General features: G+C 40.5%; 1 protein-coding gene across 1 annotated transcript in view; it reads left to right on the forward strand.

Moving 5' to 3' along the window:
- Positions 1 to 24,809, forward strand: part of AUP1 (AUP1 lipid droplet regulating VLDL assembly factor) — an 831,864-nt gene that overhangs the window by 609,458 nt on the left and 197,597 nt on the right. Inside the window, exon 6 of the mRNA XM_044064448.1 lies at positions 14,605 to 14,678. Within this exon, the coding sequence (XP_043920383.1) occupies positions 14,605 to 14,678 (74 nt within the window). The remainder of the gene's footprint in view (positions 1 to 14,604; positions 14,679 to 24,809) is intronic.

Genomic DNA, 24,809 nt, shown 5'->3' on the forward strand with positions numbered 1-24,809 from the left:
CGTATAAAGCCATGTCCAACCCGGAATTAATGGACATGCTGCACCTCAGAAAATCCAAATCCCATCGAGCTACATGCTCGAGAGACTTGAACCTCAGCACTGAAATAAATAGGACATGCTGGAGGGACAGATTCATAACCCAGAGGCTCCCTTCACTCTGGAATAAAATCCCAGTCCAGGTTAGGCAGAGTCCCTCATTGACTCTCTTCAAGAGGAATCTTGATGAGTGAATGGGAGATCGTAGGTTTACCCCGGGTATCACTTCTGTGTCACTGTTAGACAGAGGCACAGTATACTAACCTCAAAAAAGGGCATAGCAAAATTAATTTAAAATGGGTGGCGAAAGCCAAACACATTCTGGCTAGGCTTATAAATGCCCTAGGGCAGATAGCCTAGTATGAACCTATGATAAATTTAATTATGGAACTAATGTCTATTGTTGAGTATAATTTTATATATTTTGAAGGAGAGTATTATAAGCAAACTAGGGGGGTAGCAGTGGGGGCTGCTTGTTCCCCCATTTTTGCGAACCATGCTAGACTGGGAAAAGGAAAAAGTATTTAAAAGTGACTATTACAAGTATATTAGATACTACTCTAGATTTTTGGATGATATTTTTATTTTATGGGATGGTCCAGAAAATATTATTAGTTCCTTTATAGATTATTTAAATAGTACGAGTGATTATCTAAAATTTACATACAACAGCAGTACTGAGGGTATAGCATATTTAGACACATACATATCTAGTGTAAACAATGGATTCAAATCTCGTATTTTCAGAAAGAAAACTTTTTCCAACAACTATCTAGAGTTTTCCAGTAATTGCTCCTATAAAATGAAGAAAAGTATATTCAAAGGACAGTGTATACGTGCAGCTAGGATGACATAAACGTATTTGGAGATGATAGAAGAAATAGACTTCATAAAAGAACTTTTTAGATCTAGAGGTTACCCAGCAAAATTATTGAATGATACGAAGATGCATGTAATTAATGAACGGGGGAAAAAATATGCACCAGTTCTAGGAAAACTGCAATTAATTAAGTCTATGCTAGATGATAATGTAACAGGCCGATATAGTAGGGCTTGTATATTGGAATTTATGCCCCAGGTAAAACAAGTGAAAGATATTTCAAACAAACATTGGAAAATTCTCACAGCAGATAGTGAAATAAAAGATATAGTAGGAGAGAGCCCCTTATTTGTTTATAAAATGGGAATTAATGTGAAATTGATTTTAGAAAGGAGTATTACAACAACAGAAATTAATGTGCATTGAAAGGGAATGAAAAAATGTGGAAGCTGTGGACAATGCTATCTTATATTAGAAAGAGAAGGTATTACTGTAGATAATAGAAACAATACTAAAATTGTTTTTCAGTATGGCAATTGTAACACCAGGAAAATTATGTACATCGCCAAATGCATGTCATGTCCCAGCTTTTATATAGGAAAGACAGAAAGAATGTTCAAAAAAAGAATATACGATTACGTATACGCTATAAGAAAAAATGACAACACTAATGCACTTTCTAGACATGTTGCAAAATATGGGGATAGTCATGAATTCAGGTTTGCTATATTAGAACAGCTAAAGATGAGACATAGAGGAGGCAAAATAAAAGCCATCTTGGGAGAAAGGGAAGTGAGATGGCAAATACTAACAGATGCCTCAACTGCACCAGGATTAAATGACTACATAACAATAAAACCAATGTTGCAGAAATACACTTAATCAATAAAAAATATTTGTCACTGTTTTAACTCTTTAAGAAATCAATAGACAATACCATAAATAGGTCTACTTGGAGCAAAAGGTTTAACAGTGTTTGAGATTTTTTATCATATATTGTAATAACATTTTGTTTTGATTCATTAAGTACGTATTACAATACATAAGTATGTTTGTATGTTCTGCAGTATGTATATTTATTTACATGCATTACAAAACAGCAAGTATAGATGGTTAAATGTAGGTTTTTATGATTTACTTAGTAATATACATTTCAGGTACAATGAAAATGAATAAAGTAGGAATACAAATATTATAATGTTTTTTAGAATCAGCCTGTTAAAGAAAAGCAAGTATTATTGATTGTTAAAGATTTATTGGGCAAGTCATTATTTTAGGCATAACATAGGTTATAAAATTGTTTTTAAACAGTGTATGTTTTTTTTAAATGAATGATTTTTTTAAAGGAATGATTTTTTGTTAATTTGGTGCCAAAAAGTGTATAAATAGGGCTAATTGATTAATTTAGATTATTCTGAAGAAGTCCACATTGCAGTGGATGAAAGCGCTTAATCAGATGCGTTAATGAAGCTTTGTTTTTATTCTATTTTTATTAAACTGATGGTATTATAGTTTGCTGGGTTTGTGCTTTTTACTAGAGTATCCGGACAATAGCATTTTGCTGTTGACTGATTCTTGGTTGTATCAACGTTAATTTTTGGATTTGAATTTTGTGTAATTGTATTAAGTAAATGGACTATGGGGTGTACTGGGAGTGTGCTTGTTTTATTTTGGTAGAGGATTTTCAGTAAACAAAAATTCTTGTAAGAAGTGTCATGGGTTCAAATGGATATGGCAAAAAAGAAATTGAATAAATGGTCAACCTGTCTAGCATGAATGTATGCTTGTAACACACAAGCTGAAACTAGACATTTGAAAAAAAAACTATTGTACATAACAGGTGGGAATAATAACTTCATCTCATAATAACACTTCCCATATTATCTTTAAATGTGAACGGTCTCGCAGGTATATACAAAAAAGAAAGAGTAGTGAAGTATATTAAAAAATGCAGAGCTCAAATAGCTGTGCTACAGGAGACACATTTGGAAAGAACTGAGCATGTGCTTTTGATAAAGAATGGATTTCCGGGTGGTTATTCAGCAGAATATCTGGGACAAAGGAAAGGGAGAGTACTTGTAAATTGCAGAAGAACTCCAAAAGTGATAGAAGAGGATAAAAAAGATAATGATTGGTTTGTAGTGGTAAGGGGCTATTGGCAAGGATGGAGGATTATGCTGGCATGTATTTGTATTCCATCTAAAACAGCTAGACTAGAGCTTAAGAAAATTCTGGAAGAAATCAGCTTTCACCGGGAATATTACTTATAGGTGGGGACTGGAATTTTATTTGCAACAGTGAAGATGTATCTGGAGGGGCCTAGAAGGGGAAAAGTATAACAAAAGAGGATAGATTTTTAAGATATGTATGAAAATGTTTAGTATGGAATTTAGTTGTAGGGGTCTGATTAGAATTTGCACATTATTCCCCAAGGTACAGAAACTGGGCTAGGCTAGACAGAAATTATATTTCACAACAGGGTTTGCATTTAATGAAAGTTTTGATATGCATCCAATAACTATTTCAGATCACGTACCAATAGTTAAAGTAAAACTGCGGGATAATGAAATAAAAATTAGACCTTGTGTCTTCCCTGTATATCTGAATAACCAGTCTAAAAGAGAGTCTTTAGGATTAGATGGTATTCCTGTAGAAGTCTGGAAGCTAGGAGGGGAATAAGTGATAAAGATTTAGAAGGTTTTGTTTAACAGTATTTTAAAAGGAAGGCATCCTGGAAGAAAGCTGTGATGATTTACTGGAGAAAATTGGCAAAGGAACCATGGTAGGAGGAGGAAATAACTAGAGGGCAAAAGGCAATTGAGTGGGATAACACCAAGCATAAGTTTGGACTGCAGATTAGAGACTACTTTCTCTACCAGGATTTGATATCCGAATATAGGCAAAGAGAAAGGGGTATAGGGGAGTCCTGAGTGAAATACCATTCATAGGGTATATAAAATACTGCATGACAGCAAGAATCAATTAGAAGAGGCTAGAAAACATTAGGAAGAGACTAGAAAGACAGTTTGCAAAGTAACAGTGGGAGGACATGGCTCCTAACTATGTGAGAAAGTTCAGACGTTTTCTTGGCTCTCTCTGGTGTTATCCCTACAGCCACCATTGACCAGAGGTTAGAAATATTCTCATTGGCTGTTGGGAATGCCCTTGGCAGGCAAGGGAGAACCCACTCTCTGTGAGAAGGACCCAGGAATTCATCTCTGCCTTGCAAGACTGAATTTGCATGCCTTTAGGGAGGTTTTGCCAGGCAAAGTGTGAATACTATTTTAGAAATTCCTGTCAAAAAGAAGCAAAAACTTGGACATATGTCTTCTCTTATCCTAAGTATTTTGAGCAGGAGTGATTTATTGGGCTTGGCAAAGGGTCTGGTTCAGGCAAGAGTAAAAAATTATTCTTCATTTTTGAGGAGACTGAAGATTTGAACCATAAAATGACTGTGAAGGGACAAATTCTATGTTTGCTATTCAGGTTTGAGATGCAGATTCTGAAGAAAGTGTTTCTGCCAGTCCTTTCACAGTATTTTTTTCATCTGTTTCCTGAATGAATTGTTTCAGAGGGAACGTAAAGACATTCCATTGTTCTGAAGTAGTATGATTTATTGTAGCTGGATTTTCCTGAACCATTTCCAGTTCCTCCTGTTCTTTCAGCATCTGAAAATGTGTTTGTTACATCATCATGTAGCATGCTTGACAGCCAGTCTGCTGCCCCAGGAAAACTGATGTAGTTCCTATATACTAATCTCTGATCAGCCCAGTAGATGTCCTTCTTTAGATCACTGTTGCAGTATTCCAAGCTGTTGGGTTAACTTGCTAAATAACCTGGACATCCTGGTGTGGTACTTAAACCTTCCAGGCAGCCATACATCTAACGTATAACCCAAGTCCATGGGTGTAGGGGTACATAAGAGTAAATCTTTTTGTATGTGAAATCATCAGACTGTCTCGCCACCAGTACAAATGCGGGTGTCACACCCATTTCTCTATGCTAGTATTTATTCTTCCCTCTCTTGAACACAAGGAATGTTATGATACCGGTTTCCTTTTCTGAGGAAAGAACATCTTTGTGCAACCTGATTGCTGTTTTGTCTCGAGTGGCTATCCACTGAAATGTGCTTATTCTGCTGATGCCACTTCCAGGGCTGCTGTAATTGAAACAGTTTGTTTGGTTGGATACTCAAAACTTTACTGAGGGTGTTAAACTGAAATGTTAAATTCTGCTTTAGACAGAGAATTATTATTTGGGCCATCTGTTGTAGGTTTCCTTAAACAAAATGTGATGAGAGGTAAGCTAATTCAAGGAATTTCTCTGACATTTCAACCTTCTTTCTCCAAGTTTAAGGGGGTTCAATGCTGCCTCTTCAACCTTTTTTTTCAACATGCAATGTGAACAGACACATTAAGTTGCTCGTAAGCAAACATTTAAAAAGCAGTGGTAAGGAGTTCCCAAAAAGTTAGTGGGCCGGGGGGGTGGCTGATATTCATAAATTTTTCTGGTGCCAAATGAAGATTCATGGAGACCAGTTTGTGATTGTGACAAAGTTTAGAATGTTATCCTTTCACAACTTGGTGGTGCTGCGGTAGCGCTGTCGCCTCACAGTAAGATGTTGTCCCATTCGATTCTCAGCTAGAGCGTCTTCTGTCTGGAGACAGGCGTGAATGGGCGGACCTTCGTTGAAGGTTGTGCGTCGGGGCTGGCAACTTGGCACATAAAAATCTACTGACAATCATTAGCGGACCGGAGTTCCACTGTGGCGACCCCTAACTGGGAAAAGCCGAAAGATGCAACAACATCCTTTCACAACTCGCTGTCTTTTATTCTCCATTTGAGATTTCTGGTGATCTTGGATTTAAAAGATGTGTGTTATATTCCTACAGATAAGTTTTTTTGTTTTGATCAACGCTATCAAGTCTGTGCATTACCCTTTGGTCCATCTACTATCCCAAGGGTATTTGCAAAGTGTCTATCACCAGTTACAGCCTACTGCAGACTGCATAGTATTCACATCTGTCCTTGTTTAGACAACTTCCTCATCTTTGCAGTCTCTTTGAAAGTGTTCGGGATCTCTAACGTGATTGAAAGATCTCCTACACAGACTGGGTTCCAGAAGAACATGGAAAAGTGTTGTTTAACTGCCTCTCACATGGCTGTTTTCTTGGAGTCTCACCTTGTTACTTCTGTTCAAAGAGCCTTTCTTCCAGAGGAAGAAGTAGATTTGTATCTAGATCTGTTCGTGAGTTTTTCCACCTAAACCACTGTCTCAGCAAGGAGATTATTCATGATTCTCCGTCTCATAACATCTGTAATTATAACTGTAGCAAGACTCCACTTGAGAAAAATTCAGTATTACCTAAAATCTGTATCGTTGCCAAGATCACTACCAACATCAACATCCCCTGACATTCCAGATTCCAGTTTTCAGGTTTGTTAGAAGGGAGATTTTGGTGGAAAGACCAATTTTTTTCCAGAATCAAGGTCTGCCATTTTCCCATCCAGCTCCAGCACAGTCTGTAACAGACTCATCAGACTTTTCCTCAGGGGCAGTCTCTATAGGAATAAAAGTGCAGGGTCTTTGAAACAGAAAAGATGGACCAAAACACACACACCTAAAAGAAATGCTGGCATTCATAAATGCTGTCAACACTGTCATCTGGGCTCCCCAGGATGGTTACAAGTGTTTACAGACACTACCACCACAGTGATTTGATGAATAAACTGGTGGAACCAAGTGCAGCCCTGTGTGCAGACTAGCCAAGACAGCATGGGATATAGGTTTTCAGCAGTGCATTTTGGCAGAGCAAACTTTTGGGACAGGCAAGCTGAGCAGGATTAGGGCAGACCTTCACAAATGGAAATTGAATCAGGGGACTTCCAGGAATTGATCTAGCTATGGGGAACACTTGAAATGTATTTTATTTCCTCCACTCAGCAATCAGTTGTCTAAAAGTTCTGTTCTAGGACATCGTGCAAGAATGCCTAGAAAACAGATGCTTTTTCGTTTCACTGGACAGGAATGTTCCTGTATGCTTTTCCACATATTCCAGTAATATCTCAAGGTCATTCTGAAGGACTATTCAAAGATCTTTGTGGTGACTCCCTTCTGGCTCAGGCAATAGGTGCTCTTCGTTCTGTTGGAAATTGCTAAGGGCAGTCATCACATGCTTCCTTTCAGACTGGACCTACTCACACATGGCAGTGGGTGTTTGATGCACCCCAACCTCAAATAGCTGCAACTAACCGCCTGGATTATAGAATCGTAATACTTTTTAGACACCTAATTTTCTGAGAATATGCAGCATTTATTAAAGGAGGCAAATAAATCTATTACTGGAAAACTGAATATTAGTAAATTGAAAAAAAAATTATTTACCCTTTCAGGCTAGTGTCTGTCTAGTTCTACATTATTTCTGTGAGTTACTATCCTCTATCCTGTCTCTTACTTCATCAAGGTTTATTTGTTGGCCATTTCATCATGTATATCTGTTTCAATGTAGTGCCATGTAAAAATGTTTTTAAAAAGGGTGTTGCATACCAAGACTCCTATAAAACAGGTGGCTGCTTCATGAGATCTTAATTTCGTCTTGGTTAAACAAACTCTTGCTCCATTTGAATTGGCTTATCTGACCAACACAAGGTTCTTAATATGGAAAGCAGTGTTACTGATTGCTCTGATCTCTGTAAGAAGTGTCTGAGTTGCAAGCTGTTATGATGGGATCAGCCTTAATTATTTTCCATAAAGATAAGGTTTTCACAAGAACTAATTCTTCATTTATGCCTCAAGTGGTACCCATCTTAAACTTTGAGTCAAGTTGTCCATCTCTCTGCCTTCTTTACAAAACCTAAAATGAGGGGGAGAAGAGTACTCCTTATCTTGGATGTCCACAGACCACTCTGATACTGTCTATACAGCACTAACTCTCAGTAACTCTGATCAGTTGTTCCTTTATTCTTCTGAAGGTAAGAAGAAAGGACAACTTGTCAAAGCAGACCATTTGCAAATGATTGTCATGTGTTTCCTTTTCTTATACCTACCATAACAAGGCAATTACAGGCTGGGTCAGGCCTCATTCTACCACGCCTTAACTTTATTGGGAAAGAGTTGGATTCTAGGGCTATTGCAGAAGCAACAACTTTATCCTCTGACCATAACTTTACAGTGCACTGCCTTTTTCAGGCCATGGACAGGCTTTGCTTGGGCCATTTTCCAGAGGCTTTTGGACCCCCTCATCCTTCCTTCTCCCAGGCAGTCTGAGCTATGAAGATGTAGATATACAGCTAAGGCTACTGCAGCAGTGATCACTGTGATGAGCATGGTGAAGGTGTAAGTAAACGTATTATATTAGATGTCCAGATCACTGCTACAGTAGCTGCTCCCCATTATTTTGGTATGTTGCTGTTGCCAGGGTGAGGACCTCCAACTTTAGAGCCCTGAAAAGGTCAGTGCTAGGAAACTACCTCCCTCTTGTCAGTTGGCATTACTGTTTTTCTTCAGCTCGACATGAGCTGAATAACTGTTTGGGCAGGTGAAAGCTGCCCTTGAAGCTTTGGAAGCTGGCCAGCTTTTATATTCTGTGCAGGATAAAACCTGTATAGCTAAGGCTACTACAGCTTTGATCATTACAGCCTCTAGTGTTACTGTAAGTTTACTTACATGACTGTATTTTTTGAATAAATGATGCATTTATGAAGTGTGTGTTAAATTTTCAGGCAGTATCTGAATCTGATTGAGATGGTAGTGGGATGGGTTGTGATGTTTTGCCTGGACACAGAAAATGTTGTTGTAGACAAGAATCACTTGGAAATTAGGGTCATGTTGAGGTTGTTACAAGTTTCTGTAATAGTTTCTGTTATCAGACTGTTTGAGTTTTGGCTATATTTTTGTAATTTACAGTACTTTAGACAATATGATCAGTTTTTTTACACTTTGTTCCATTAATTATTCTGTTTGGAGAGTAAGCTAGGGTAAATGTGACTCTTCTTCCTCTACTTCCTCATCCAAGAACCTTTTTGATTTTAACAGATGTTTGTTTTTAATATTTGTAACTGTAAAGTATTTTCAAATAATTCCATTTGCAGTCATAGCAGAGACACAAATTTATTTTGCAAAAATTGTGTAGATTTCTTACTCTGTTGTGACCGTATGTTTTATCAGTACAGATGTGAAATGGTGGTCACTTAGTTTCCCAGCTTGAGATGTTTTGTGTGCTTGTTAAGTAAACAGTCTAAGATAGTTTCCTTCTTGGAGGGTTTGTTGTGTGTGTTCAGGTTTTAATGAACAGGGTGAAGCCAGCGAGTCTCATTTGGCAACAGGGTAAGCAGGGTCTGTGTAGGTAACACAGTCTTCTAGAATAGTTGTTTCTTTGGTAGTTTTTGTAGTTAGCTAAGGTAGTAAATATTTAGTAATGGGTGCATTATTTATATGAGGTGAAGTCCAAAAATGCAAACAAATTTTTTTGCAACTTTAGTTTGAACGATGTTAGTGGTTCAGCATTTTCAGAGCCTTGAGTTGCTCTAGTGTTGATTGATAGAGCCAAGTTATCGGAATACATAAGGACTGCTTCCCATTGTCATTTTTGTCCTGGCCGCCCCAAGAATGTTGTAACCTAGAGGCAGTGTTTCTCTACCCATAATATTGGATTTAATCCAGATTTCATTAAAAACAAGGATGGCTGGTGAGTGGTAGGATATCCATGTATATAGTTGTGCTAGTGTGTTGTGGAGTCTTCTAATGTTGATGTAATACATTTTGAAGTCTGGAGTGGGTATTACAGCTACAGATGTGCACACTGTAGTTGTCATTATTAGAAATTTGTCTGAAATTCTGTGCCTGGATTCAAGTGTATAATGCCACACATGGACAAAGAAATTGGTTGTTCCAATGTATGGAGTCTGTCGGCGATTTTTAACCTGTATTCTGTTTTGGTGCATTGAATTAAACAAGCAATATTAGACTCATTTAGGATGTATAGCAATTTGGGAATAGGTATTTGATCGATAGGATACAAGACTATTATATAAAAAGAAACAGATTAGCAGGTAATGTTGCCATGGAGAAAAAAAGTGGAGGTTAGGATAATTTGTGATAGCATTGTTAGAGTAGGGAGATGGTATGTTTCAAGATGACATTTTCTGAGAAAGAGGAGATGGTAAAGGTAGGCAGTGTATCCGAGACGGTAGGAAGGATCAGCTGTAGGGTAGGGTGTTGGATGATTGGATTTAGAGATAATTTTGGTGGGAGGCAAGGTTTTACATTTTGATTTGTTTAGATGTATTCTGGAGGTAGGGACTATGGCATGAAATGGGTGTTGTATAGTATTATAAGAAGAGGGGAAGGGTTGCACTCACTAGCTTGGAATGTACTCTGAAAATTGGTATGGATTGGTTAAAAGAGGGTTAAGTGTTTCTGCCATTATTAATAGTATGGTATGTGTGTTGACTAGGTGTCTGGTTGTGTGAGTTCCTGGAAGGTATAAAGTTGAGTAAGGGTTAGTGGATGGTAATTTGGAGGGATATAGTAGGGGTGTGAAACAACAGGGTGGAGCAGGACTACCCCCACTCCAAAAGCCTTCCTTTCTCAGAAGAGTTTATAATGAGGAGGAAGTACACCCAAGCAATAAAAATTTCTGCTGTTGGTAGTGATGGTAAGTACTGGCTCATGCCAAAGGCTAAGGAAACTCCATGTAAAATGTGTAAGTGATTTAATCCATATAGGGCAAGGAGCAAGGGAACAAAAGTAAGAACGTGCTACTTTATTGAAACTTACTCTGTATCTTGGTCAGTGTACAGTTTTTGCAACTCTGGAAAAAAATGCTGATTTTACATTAGGAGATTCAAGGATCAGTTGTCTTGTGGCAGATAGTGTTTACCTGTGCTGTGTGAGTTGGGAAGCAGTGAAGTGTGGTTTTATTGGCTAGAGTGAATAGGAGTTAAGTTTACCAGCTTTTTTTCTCTACTATAAATCGGGCAAGTTGCAAGGCTCTGATCAGTTACAGAGAACACTGCTTTGCTTTTCCAGAGTTTCAGCTACATCCAGAGCCATGCAAGATTAGATAAGAAAATTGTCTTAACTGCACTCATACTTGCTGTATACACTGATTCTTACTGTTTTTGAATAGTTTTAAAGTATTTAATTTTTCTTTTTTTGTTGGCTTTTCTAGCCTGTGTACCTTCAAATCAGTTTGCAGAAAGGTGAATTAGCCAGCTACTTAGTTTGTTTAATCTGCACATAAGAGCTGCTTTTGCCGTGCTTTTACATTAAGAAATTCCAGGATCAGTCGTCTTGTAACAGAACGTGTTTACCTGGTCTGAGTTGGGAAGCACTTAAGGGCTTCATTTCAGGAAGTTCATAGTGTGGTTATTTATTGGCTAGAAGCGTTAGTTTAAAAGCTGTTTTTCTCTGCACGGAGTTGCCCACCGGGCAGCAGTTGTTAGCAGTGCCCTGTGTAGTAGCAAATACCTAGACAGTAAAATTTACCTATAAAGTTAGGATTAGATCTGAAACCTGTTAAACAGTGTGGTTTTGTGCGAAATAAGCCTAGAGCGCCTAATATGTGTATCGAAAAGTATTACCATAACCTAACATTGTATAACATCTTGCCCTTAAACTCAGAAACTACCCCAGGAGAGCCCTGTTATAACTCAATCCTTAATCCTAAACAGCTATCACTATTCTAGAACCAGACAACATGGGTAAATAATTCACAAATACCTCTGGCCAGCTTGTTAGATTTGGACATCCTAAGGCAATGTAACAATTGTCTCATGTTCTCAACCAATTAATTATTAAAGAAAATAACGTGGTATGTAAGAGATGTAAAAACACATCTTCCTTGGAGGGAAAAATCTCACATACAAATGTGGTTGTCAGGAATAACCACACCACATCCCTCACTTATACCATTCACCACACACACAGATCCTCTTCTGTAAAGACTTCCATAGCCACCTAATGGCAACACTACTTCTCAGCAGTACACAGTCAAAGCAGCACAAAACATTTCACATAAGTCTACACCTAATGGTCTCCGAAGTGCCAAGCCCATATGGCAAGCATATACTTCACCTAATATTTTTATCACTGGGGACAAGATTAGATAAGGAAAGATAATGACTAGTTGCTTGTCTGGAACCAGGATCCACAGAATCATGCATGCACTCAAGTTACTGCTCCCCAGGTACCAATATAATTCTATCCTAGACAGTGTGGGTGTAAATGACTAGAGATGTACCTCACTGGACTATATGAAGAGACTTGATGGATCATTTGGAATGTGTGTTAGATAGGTATGAGCTTTGCACTGAGCAGCATTCTGCCTTCACCAAGGATGATGCCAATGTGAACATAATACGATTGGTTTTAATAATTGATTTAGTCTCTGGTGTCACTCCAGGGGGATCCAATGGCAATGCCAAAAAGACAAAACTGCCAATATAGTGGATAAGTCTATAAGCAGCCATAATATGTTACTACTATTAATGCTCAGCGCCTAAACAAAAAAAACCCTCCACACTCTTCGAGCCCTCCTCACTCAAGAATGTTGACATCTCTTCTGTGAATAAGCCTTAGTTTAAAGTTGTAGAAAGTACTCCAGACGTGCAAGGCTACAGTGGCTTTCATATATTTAGACTAGCAACAGCACAGATTGGAGCCAAATGTGGACTTGCTTCGATCTGTTAGCAACAAACATATCCCCAGAAAGCAAATACCTGGCAAATGCCCATACCCATTTTTGAGGGCATGAGTCAGTGCAACCAGGTCACGTAGAACCAATTTTTACACTGTCGAGTGGCAAGCCCTTGCATGGCATAGATTATATCCCATAAGATATATGCTGTCAGTGAATTAAAGTTGCAGAGACAGTGTCTAGTAGATATCCTTGCAGTGTCAAGACATAATGAAGTATCCGTAAACTGAAAAATTATTTGATCTTTCAAACCCCAGGAATTTTCAAGAATCTAATAAAATGTGTTTTGATGTAATTTCAAACTAGAATACTGGCAATGCTTTTAATGGAGATGCAGTACTTTGAGCAATTAACTAATTTTGCGTAATTATGCATCTAACCTTGGCATGGGGGCTGGCAAGGAGATTGAGATATCCCAGTGCAGTATTGGGGGGTGTTCTTTGTTTTAACTTTCGTTTTACTCCTGCATGAATGGCTGTAATTCCTATGGGAGGCAGTGCATTGAGTACATGAGGTTCATCTTCCTGCTTCTGTGTTGACTCAGTCAGTGCCCTTTGCCTCTTCTCTTCTGTGGGCACTTCTCTTATTTGTCCCTGGCCTCCTGCAATGATCCAACTGGAGGAACATGCATGTGCTTTTCCCCCTGCAGGATAGGCACTCCCTCCTTTTCCCTGCCGTGCCTCAGATCCCAGGGCCACCAGTTGATCTCCCGTTACATTGGATGTGATCATGGCTTTATCCCTCAGCAAGGCAAAGTTTTGAGTTTGTTGGATTTGAGTACATTAGCTTGAGATGGATGATTACATTTGATTTGAGACCTACAGGAGCCAGAGCTGAACCATGCTTTACTGTTCAGAAACCCTGTCCAGGAGAAAGGGCAGAGGGCAGCATGTATTTTCTGTCGATACAAGACCCAGGGAACTAGTGAGAGTGACAGAAAAGGATATCTTATGAGAAAATGTTTGATAACTTAGTCTTGCTTCTGAATTGCAGTTACCAAGTAACAGAAATCTTTCACTTTTGTGAAAGAATTAGCAGAAGTGGAGAGTTGATCCAGAAGTTATTCTCCTCAGAATAGGTGGTCTTTTTGTCAGAGCTGGAAGAGACCAGTTCTGTTTCACTGTAAAGTAGATAACTGCAGTGTAATTGGTGAATTAATAGAAGTCTGTCTCAAAATAAACCATATAGAATAATTCTGACCTAGAGGGCAGAATGAATTGAAGCAAGAAGGTGCTTTCAGACTAGAAATTGATTAGCTAGATTTCTAGATTTGAAGTGTAGGGTGTGCTGTACTGCAATTAGTGAACCAGTTTGAAAGTAATGTCACAGTGCAGTGTTGCAGTGAAGAGGTTTCAGTCTGATGGGGTTGCTCTGAACAAAGATTACTAACTGTCCACACTGATGCTGATCCTTTTCATTATATTCTTTAGGGATTTTCCAAGGGAAGTATTGAACCTGTTTAAAGGTATTGAAGAAGTATTTTGTCTGAAGATGTGCAAAAGAGTGATAATCAAAACGTATGTTGGCAGAAGGTTAAGGATGCTATAGCCAGATTTTTAGCAGAGACTTGTAAGAGAGGCTGTGAAAAATATTCATGGCTGGGGCAGTAGCCTGTCACATGGGAATTGGATACAGCGCAGTAATAATAAGCAGAATGGGATTTGAGGTTGTAATACTAAGCGGCATTAGTGCAGCCACTCAATACTAACCAGAATGTTAGGATTCAAATAGTTTCTTGTATTCTTCTTGGAGAGATGCTGACAATTTAACTCTTGAAACAATGTAAGGGTAGACATGTTGATAGTGAAGAGCTATGATAATGCTGCAATGCAAGTCATGGGGTATACTCTGGAGTTTTGCTAGTGCAGCCACTCAATACTAAACAGAATGTTAAGATTCAAATAGTATTTAATGTACTGGTGCAGTAAGTGGATTATGAGATCCCTACAGATTGTAGTGCAAAATTTAGTGATGCTTATAGCTATATGATCATGGAAGTGTGCAATAGTCCCTTCATCTTATACTTACAGATTTTCATTTTTTCTCCAGAGTGTTGCAGACTCCTCCTGGATAGCAGAATTGCTGTGGATATTTTTCATGCCATTTACAGTATATCAAGTAAGGTACTACCTATCCCTCACTATCATGGGGTGTGGGTGTCTAAAGTCATTTGTAATATTTTTTTTAGGTGGGATTGCATGCATATGCTTCTGTATTTATTAGTGCTGGCTGGTCTGATTGTTGCAGTACTGTTTCAACATGCTGACCCTGCATACCACATTGCCTGCACTAGTTTATTTATTTTTATTTAGTTATTTATTTCTGTAGAAAATAGATTTTGTCATGTTACAGTTAAACGGCAAAAAATTCACATTAACAAGTTAGTTTACTTCACATAGCAGAGTATATCTGTCAACGATTCATGGAACTAACTGAAATTATTTGGAATACACGCCTCTTGAATCAAATTATCCTACTATAACTACATCTTATTATTGCAGCTTTAATTTGCTGTCCAGAAAAGGAGTACTGTTCCTGCCCTTAATTTCTTTCATAACCTTGTAAAGGTCTCGAATTCTATGGACTCCTTTGTCTTCCAGTTCCTTGTGACACACTTTTTTCACTCTGAATAAAACTAAATTAAAGAGCTTTCTTATGTTTCTGGCCTTCCTTCTTCTGGCTCTCCATTAGCAAAAACAATTCCTTTGTAAGTAGCACCAAGCCTTCAAGTAACTTATCTGCCAACATTTGCATATCAGCTGTAAACTCCAGTAAACCAATCCCAAAAATATGTTCCCAACCACCATATTCCCTTTCCAGAAGCCTCCAACACTTTCAGTGAAACCTCTGCAAATATCTTCCCCCTGATGTATCCTAAAACAGTTCACTGGAATTGTCTATGCAGGTTACAAATCTTTCCCGACTGATTTAGATGGATCTTTCTAGTTAACTTTTCTCCCATCTCTTCTCAAGGTTTACCCTCTCTTTTATAGTTGAGGTGAATTAACCTGTATACTGTACTAATCATCCTCTTTGCAGTTGCCTCTGCAAACCTTGCCTCAATTAGAAACGTTACCTGCGCACTGGTGGCTCGCTCTTATTTTACTTCTGTGTATTTCCTCTGTCTCCCTTCTGTTGTCAAACCTAGGCAGGCTAAATAGTGGAGAAGTGGAATTACTCCCTAGCTTTCTCCTGTACTGTTTGCCTGACTCTTCTGCATAACTGCTCCTAAAAACGAAAAACTAATTTCCCTTCCTTAACCAGGCTTTACTATTTCTTAAATCTTCCTCAGTTCTTCTCTTTGTTGTAGCCAACTTGTTTGCAGATGTTCTTCATCTCACATTGCTGCAGTCATAACCTGTGGGTAGTCCGCTGTCCTCGGTCGGCCCAAATACCAAAGTGTTAGGCTGGCGTCGGTCATGGTCGCTCAGATCTGACATCAGTACGCCGTGTTACTAAAGCGCATGACCGACGTCATATCCTCAGTCTTTCTTGCCGCATGGTCCGAAGCAGAAGCAGCGTTTGCAAGTGCCGTATTCTGAGTTTCAGACCGAAGACCGAGTTGGGCTAAGTACCCCGTTGGGGAATATTTTTGTCTTTTCTTGCCTCAGTTAAATCCGGATGTCAGAAAAAGTGAATAATTGTATTTCTTGTGGGAAACATACCTCATAGGGATTACCACTCTCTGTATTCCTTGCTTGGGCCCTGAGCACGATGTAGTCGGGTGTCGCTTTTGTGCTAAATTTAATAAGCGCACCATTAAATGTAGGTTAGATTGTGCTAGGCTTGTCTTCGGTAAGCAGTGTAATTACAATATGCCGTCGGATCCTCCGACGCCCGCTACCGCTAAGAAGCGTAAGGAAAAATCTTTAAAGTTAAAGCAGGATGAGTCGTCCGTTCCGGACGCCGGTTCTTTAGAAACTACGGTGGAATCTGAGGTTTCAGCTGAGTCTCAGGGGGAGCCTTTAATTTTGCAAGATGTGGCCTCTCAGGAGTCGGGTCAGGCTGAGGGGGCCTCTCAGGTTGCTGTACTCCCTTCTTTACATAAGGTAGTTAGGCCTTCTCCCTCTGTCTCTAAGGTACCTTCCAAGGTCAGGCCTGGTTTGTCTTCCTCTGGCGTCAGTCCTAGTTCTGCAGGTTCTGTGCCTAAAAAGCACATGCTTAAAATGGCTGAAGATTTGATTACCATGATCAGAGGTTCTATGCCCCCTCCAGATAAGAGGCCTAGGGTGGAGCCAGAGTTGGAAGGATTGGAACATTCTTCAGATTACTCAGAGTCTTCGGCTGAAGACATTCAGGATTTTCCCCCTTATTCTGATTCAGATGCAGAGGATTCTAGTCTTTCTGCTTCCCCTCCAGAAGATTTTTCTTTTTCAGAAACCCTGCATTCTATGAGGGAGCATTTTAAATGGGAAGGTCAGGATTTCTCTGATTCCCGAAAGAGGCTGAGGGAATTTTTGTTTTTACCACAACATAGGCCCTTGGCTATACCTCCTGTTTTGGATGTTGTTCAGGATGTTTTCTCTGAGGCTTCTCTTAATCCAGACTCTTTGCCTCCTGCCCCGGTTAAGTCAGACAGGTATTACAGAGTGCCAGAGGCTCATAAATATTTGTATAAAAGCCCAAGGGCTGACCCAGAAACTATTAGCCAGGGACCTAAGGGGGTCAGGGCTTCTGTTGTGAAGAATCCCATTCCTATGGATAAAGATTCAAGAGCTTTGGATAGGTGGGGTAAGAAAGTGTATACCTCTTCCACTCTTGCAATGAGAGCTTTGAATTGCCAGTTTCATATGCTAAAGTACCAGAATTTTCTCCTTAGTCAGTTAAAATCTAAGGTAGATGCTTTAGCAGAAGGCATAGAGTGTAAGGAATTACAGGATTTGGTTCACGCCTCTGATCAGGTGGGTAAGCATTCTTTGCAGTGTGGTTTTGATGCTTTACAGGCTTCTTCCAGGGTGGCTGCCACTGGATCAGTTATTCGTAGGCACGCCTGGCTTAAGGATCAGAACTTGTCGGAGCATGTTAAAGCTCGAATTTTGGATGCTCCCCTTCAGTCTGAAGTTTTGTTTGGTTCTCCTGTGGAGTCAGTCTTGAAGAAAATGGAAGACAAAGCTAAGTCTATGCAGACTGTTAAGGATTTTTTACAGGTGCAGCCCCCTAAGTTTAGCAGAAATTGGCCTACTAAGGGATGGGCTTACCCTTCTTCTGATTTACAGTCTAGGGGCAGATCCAGACGTGGTAGGGGCAGAGCTCATGCACAGGGTTCTTTCAGGCCTAGGACGTGGAGTTCCCCTGCACAATCTACCGGTGAGGGCAGGGGCCAGTCCTTTCGTAAACAGACCCAATGACCTACATCTTCAGCTGCCCGATCCTTCCTGTCTGGCAGCTCCTCTAGGAGGAAAGTTGGCACTTTTCAGGCAAAATTGGCTTTTAGTCACCCAGGACAAATGGGTGTTGGACATTATAAACCGAGGCTACAAGTTTTATTTCCACACATTGCCTCCTTTCAAAGGCATGCCAGACATTCCTCCTCAGCAAAAGGTGGAGGCTCTCAAACAGATTTCTTTACTTCTACAAATGGGGGCTATCCAGCAGGTCCCTCCGTCAGAAGTGGGCCTAGGATTTTATTCTCGCCTGTTTCTTGTACCAAAGAAAGGAAACACTTGGAGGCCAATTCTGGATTTGTCTATTCTCAACACATACCTGGACATTCCAAAATTCAAAATGTTGACTTTGCAACAACTTCTGCATCTGCTAGGCAAAGATCACTGGATGGTAACTCTGGATCTCAAAGAGGCTTATCTTCATATTCCTATCAGGCCCAGCCGCAGGAGATTCCTGCGTTTTCGGGCTGGGACTTTACGTTATCAGTTCTCTGCATTGCCCTTTGGCTTATCTACTGCGCCCAGGGTGTTTACAAAGGTTCTGGCTCCGGTGATAGCCTTCTTAAGGTTAAGAGGAATACAAATTTATCCTTATTTGGACGATTGCCTGATTCTTGCTCAAGACAGAGACAAGTTAATTCACCATCTACAGTATGTTATGGCAGTGTTAAGGTGCCTAGGATATTCTGTGAACGAAATAAAGTCCAGTCTAGTACCCTCTCAGGACATGTGCTTTCTGGGTGTGAGACTGAATACAGTCACTCAGATTTGACCCCGGACAAGCAAACAAATCTTACCCTTTACTTCCAACAATTGTCTCTACGGTCCAGGCTGACTGCAAGGACAGTCCTTCAAGCCTTGGGGTTCATGGCATCTTGTATTCTGATGCTTCCCAATGCCAAACTGCATATGAGGAAGCTACAATGGTATCTAAAAAGTGTATGGACTCAACACTGCCACGATTTGGACACTGTCATTCAGATAATACCTTGCATTCAAAAGGAATTTTTGTGGTGGGCTCAGGAATGTCACCTAAACAAGGGACTCTCTGTGACCCGACCAGAGGCGAGTCAGATCTTAACGACAGATGCCTCAGACAAGGCTTGGGGAGCACACCTCAATGGAAAATGGGTTCAAGACACGTGGCCTGCCAGACTTCAACATTTGCATATCAACATGAAGGAGATGTTAGCAGTCCAATTTGCATTGATGGCTTTCAAGGATCTACTTCACCCAGGACAAGTGTTGATTCAAACAGACAACACAACTGTCATGTGGTACATCAACAAGCAAGGGGAACCCATTCTACACTCTTTGCAGGCAAGCTATGATTTTGTGGGAGACTGCTCTCAGTTTGCACCTCACTCTTCAGGCAAGGTTTCTGCCAGGAGCACAGAACTCCTTAGCGGATGTTTTGAGCAGACAGATGGTGGATCCCCACGAGTGGAAATTGGATCCTCATGTATTTCGACAGTTGACTGTGATTTGGGGGACTCCAGACATAGATCTGTTCGCTTCTCCACTAAATTTCCAGCTGTCAAAGTTTTGCACAAAGATGTTTCATCCAAAAGCTTGGAAAGTGGATGCTCTATCATTCAGTTGGAACAATCTTCACGTCAATGCCTTTCCTCCTCTGCCTCTCCTCCCCAAGGTGCTCTTGAAGGTCAGACAGGACAAGCCCTCCATGATTCTAATAGCTCCAGATTGGCCACGTCAGCACTGGTACCCTCTGCTGAGGAGTTTAATACGGGAGCCTCCTTGGCCTTTGCCATCAATTCCACACCTTTTGTCCCAGGCAGGCAGTCATTTCCTCAATGTCAGGATACAGTCCCTGCATTTGGCAGCCTGGCATATTCTGTTCTAGACCCTGGAAGGTCGCAGCTTCCTCAACAAGTTTTGAATGTTATTTTGGAGGCTAGACGGCCTAGTACAAGGAAGGTTTATGCTGATAAATGGAGGAGATTTTTTCTTTGGAGCAAAGCAAAGAGCTTTGATGTTTCAGTACCTAATTTGAATGTTTCACTTCAGTATCTTACAGAATTACTAGACAAAGGGTTGTCTTTCTCCTCTGTAAAAGTTCATGCTGCAGCCATTTCTGCTCACTATGACTGTGACCCACCATTATTCTCTTGTCCTTTGTTTAAGCAATTTCTTAGAGGGGCAAAGAACATAAGACCCCCACGTAGAGCTCCTATTCCTTCCTGGGATCTCAATTTTGTGTTGGAAAAACTCACTTTACCTCCTTTTGAACCTGCAGCTACATCTGAGTTGAAGTTTTTGTCTTGGAAGACTGCTTTTTTGTTGGCCATTACGTCTGCTAGAAGGGTATCTGAATTACAGGCTCTAATGGCAGTTGAACCCTTCCTGATTTTTCATAAGGATAGGGTATCCCTGCGTACTAACCCTACTTTTATGCCTAAAGTTGTTTCAAATGTGGCCTTGAACCAATCTATTTATTTGCCTACATTTTATGCTGATCCCCAAAATAAAGGGCAAAAAAGTTTGCACTCTTTGGATATTCACAGGCAGTTGCGTTATTATTTGAGCAGAACTAAGGGGTTCAGACAGTCTCAGTTGTTTGTTTCTTTTGCTTTAGGTTCTCAGGGGAAACCTGTTTCTAAACAAACTATTTCTAAGTGGATTGGCCATTGTATTGCTTTTTGTTATTCTCATCATGGTAAGGAGATTCCGGTTGGAATCAGACTTCATTCCGCTAGGGCTACTGCCACTTCTACTGCTTTTTTAAGGGGTGTAGCTACTAAAGATATTTTGGAGGCAGCTACTTGGAGTTCAGTGCACACTTTTTCTAAGCATTACCATCTCCCTCTTTATTCCAAATCTAGGGCACTGCAGTTTTACAGGGCATGATAGCAGCTCCCAATGCTTTATGATTTTGCCAACCTCCCTTTACCTTTGCTTTGGGATTCTACCCACAGGTTATGACTGCAGCAATGTGAGATGAAGAACATAGTACAGTTTTGTACCTACCATAAATGTAGATGTTCGAAGATCCACATTGCTTTAGTCCCTCCTTCCCCACTGTAGTTTGGGGTGGTTGTGTGGTTTGGGTTGTAAATATTGTTTGTACATGGGTGGTTGGATGTTTTTTCTGTTTTTTTGGCTATGGCCTTTCTTTTTAGGGCCTTCTGACATCTGGGGCAAGAAAGACTGAGGATATGACGTCGGTCATGCGCTTTAGTAACACGGCGTACTGACGTCAGATCTGCCAGCCTAACACTTTGGTATTTGGGCCGACAGAGGACAGCGGACTACCCACAGGTTATGACTGCAGCAATGTGGATCTTCGAACATCTACATTTATGGTAGGTACAAAACGGTACTTTATTCTTTTGCCTAAAAACTAGGCTTTACTATTTCGTAAATCTTCCTCAGTTCTTCTCTTTATTGTAGCCAACTTGTTTGCAGTTATTCTTTTGCCTAAAAACTGTGGGCTCAAAAATTAAATTGTTTTGCTATTTGACAACATCAGATTCATACTTTTTATTTTCATTCATTCCTCAACTAATGGGTCTCCGATCTGGCTTGGCTGCATTTACTTGGACTCTGATCCAACTCTTGAACTCCTCCCTTTACCCACATTGCCGCAGACCCCTGTAATACCTCAGATCTCATTTGCCGCTTTCTTGAGCTTATTTATTTATTTTATTTTGTGTGTTTACCGGGAAATGGATCCCATTTTCAGTGGAGGCCCGGGGAGAAAAGCTGCACAGGGATTATTAGTACAGCAAATACAACAGACATGTTAATAAAGTACAGTACATAGTCAAAGTTAATAAGGTGCAGTTTCAAGGCCAAGAAAGGAGCAAAAAGTAAATATACTATAAAGAGCACAGTGTGTTACAATAAGTAATACAGTTGAAAGGACATTTTGTTCAGTCATTTGGTTACATTCGTCAGTGGCTAGTACAGTAAACACACATTGAGTAAGAGTATAGAAAGGAGTTGTCGCAAGCTTTCATAGAAGGTTAAAGTATGATATCTAAGTGAAGCTACCTAGGGTCAGAACAATTACATAACCAACACTGTGTAAATGGAACTGGGAGAGTTTTTTGAAATTGTTTTTCAGTGGTCCTAATATCTATGGGGATGGTATTCCATGCATTTACAACAGAAATGGAAAACAAGGAGTCCCCAGAGCTATTGTTGCTTTTGCCTTCGTCAGCCAGTGCTTTATTGGTGGATCTTCAAATAGGTGTTTGTTAGAGAAGATATCAAGTAGGCCTGGAAGAGCATGAACTCTATCAGGATAATATCGAATTTGGTGGACTGTTGTAAGCTGTTTATATGTGAGCAGGTTGGGTGATTCTAGCCAGAATAGTTGCTTGATTGCTATGCAGTGATGTTCCCTGAAGGATGAGTCAGTAGCAAACCTAGCTATTTTATTGTAGCAGGTGTTCAGTTTGTTAAAGTCTGCTTTAAGTTGATGAGTATGGGGAAGGCATCGAGAAGTGTGGATAGTAGGTGGGTTCTTGCGATGGTGGCTTTACTGTCATTGGTGAGGTACTTGTTGCATTTATATAGGGTTCCGAGTTTTTTATGGACTTTCTTTATTGTCTGTGCAATGTGCATATCGAATTTCATGTTGTGATCTGATGATGATTCCCTAGAAGTTTGGTGTGTTGGACAGGTGTGATAGAGGTGTTATTAGCTAAGAATATTGTGAATGTTGGTATGGGGTTTAAGGCTCTAGAGGGTTAGATTATCATTAGCTTTGTTTTGTTGGGGTTAAGTATTAGTTGAGAGTTGGCTAACCAGGTTTCAACAGCGGTAAAGTACTCGTGTCCATTCCTGGAGTTGAAGTGATGGGGTGGTACAGATTAGAGTGGAGTCATCAGCGTACTGGACTAGAGTGGTGTACCGGGTAGCTTTGTGGAGTTGGTTGGTGAGTACGTAGAAAGGAAGAATGGATCCTTGGGGCACCCCTAGGGTGACAGGTAGGAGGGGAGATGAGGAGTTTGCCATTTTACTGCTTGTTTGGTAGTTGGTTAGATAGCCTTGAAACCACCTTAGTGTGGAGTGGCTGAGATTAAGATTGGAGAGAGCAGAAAGGAATTTGGAATGGGAGATATCTTGTAGGGTGTTTTTCTTGTAATTTACTGTTTTTATTACTTATTGTTATTTCTTAGTTTCTCTCACCCTTCCTCCCTTTCACTGTTTATGGGTTGCATTAGTTGCTCTTTCCTTTTCTTACCCTTTTTTTGTTGGGTACTGGTTGATACAATCATTGGTACTTCTGTCTGTTCTCTACTTTCCTACCATCTCATTGGGTATTTCTTAGATACCATTGTCGCTATGCCCTTTCCTTTATTTTCTCCATAACAACAAAAAAAAAAAAAAAAAACTTTTTGTCTTCCTGGTTTTTTTTTTTTTCCTCTCTTTATCATGGCTGAAAAACTACGGGTTTTAAAGTGTACTTCCTGTGGCCAAAGATACCCAATTCTGATGCCCACCAGGGAGTGTGTGTACTGTTTGGGAGTGGCCCACTTTGAAACTCCATGCTCCATTTGTGTTGGATATAACAGTAGGGCCTTGAGTAATTGCCATAACAAGTTAGTTTTGAAAGGGTTTACTTCCCTCTTCTGCGCTGTCTTCTGATGTATGTGTTTCAGGGGCTCAACCCCCCACCAAAAAACAGAAGTTTTCCTCAGAGACCAGGGAATGCAGAAAATGGTCTCCCAACCATTCTCCGAAACTAGCTCTGGCCTCTGAGTGGCCAGCCAAAATTGCGAAAAGATCCAGTCTGACCCCTTCAGATCAGAGTTTGGGAGCAGTTAACCTGATCCCCTCATTTTTCTCTGGAGCCTTTTTCCCCATGGCTCTGTTCACTTTTCTCCAAGAAACAGCAAGGAGGATGTCATGTCTGCCATTCACCTCCTTTGTCAGGACCTCCTGAAGCTTATCCAAAGCAGATGTGACTAGGATGATGCAGTTTCTCAGGACTCAGATTCAGATGCGGGTGTTATCAGCTCCTTCTTCCATTGGATCCATGTGCATCCAACCTACTTGTCATTTGCTTATTTCTCCTTCTCTGATATGTCCGATGATTTTGTTGCCCTTGGATTTTAGAATCCTGAGAGTTGATGTGTAGGATCCGAAGAATGCTAGGTCTTAATCTCTGACTGCATCCTTTACTCCTGCAGCAATCCCACTAGAGCAGGACAAGTCTCGGAGTTGAAGCTTCGGTGCTGGAGTCAAGGGGGGGCGGGGTGGATTCAACTCCAAGGATGTTGGAGCAGTCCCTCCTCTTTGAAGTTTGTGTGCTGGACAGCTTGTGTCTGACTCTTCACTTGCAACAGGAGCCTGGGTAGAGTCGGGGCTTGGCAGCACCTGGGGCTTTGGCTCCAGTGCAGCTGACCAAGGCTTTTCCCAACCCTTCTGCCTTTGAGGTGGTAGAGATGGCTTTTGCTCTTCTGATAGTCTAGTCTACTCTTATTTCTTCAGATTCTATCACACTGCCACCATCTGATCCAAGTTCTGAGTCTCACTAGCCTGTCCCACAGAAACAGCCAGCCTGCTTGAGCATCCGTGCAGTTCCTCTTCAGGAAATTCCCCTCTCTTCTGACATTTTTCCAGATCATCCGACTGATGTGGTCCCCTGGAAGAGGTCGAGCAAAAGGAAGCACATGGATTCCCCCTCGGGAATCTCTCACTGAAGATACTGACTTTTGATGTATGGCAGGTGTCCCCAGAATCTCGATTAGAAGACGTATCTGTTAAAGAAGTTTTGGAAATCCTTAGCCAGAAGGGCGGATAGTCTTCCTATCCCCCTTCCCAGGAGGAATAAGTGCTCCTGGAAGCCTTCAGGTCTGCCTCATCTGCATTCTGGATTCCTACCACCCACCCCACCCC

The sequence above is a fragment of the Protopterus annectens genome, chromosome 2.part2, assembly GCF_019279795.1.
Source record: "Protopterus annectens isolate FY-2018-M chromosome 2.part2, PAN1.0, whole genome shotgun sequence".
In the NCBI taxonomy this organism is placed as follows: domain Eukaryota; kingdom Metazoa; phylum Chordata; order Ceratodontiformes; family Protopteridae; genus Protopterus; species Protopterus annectens.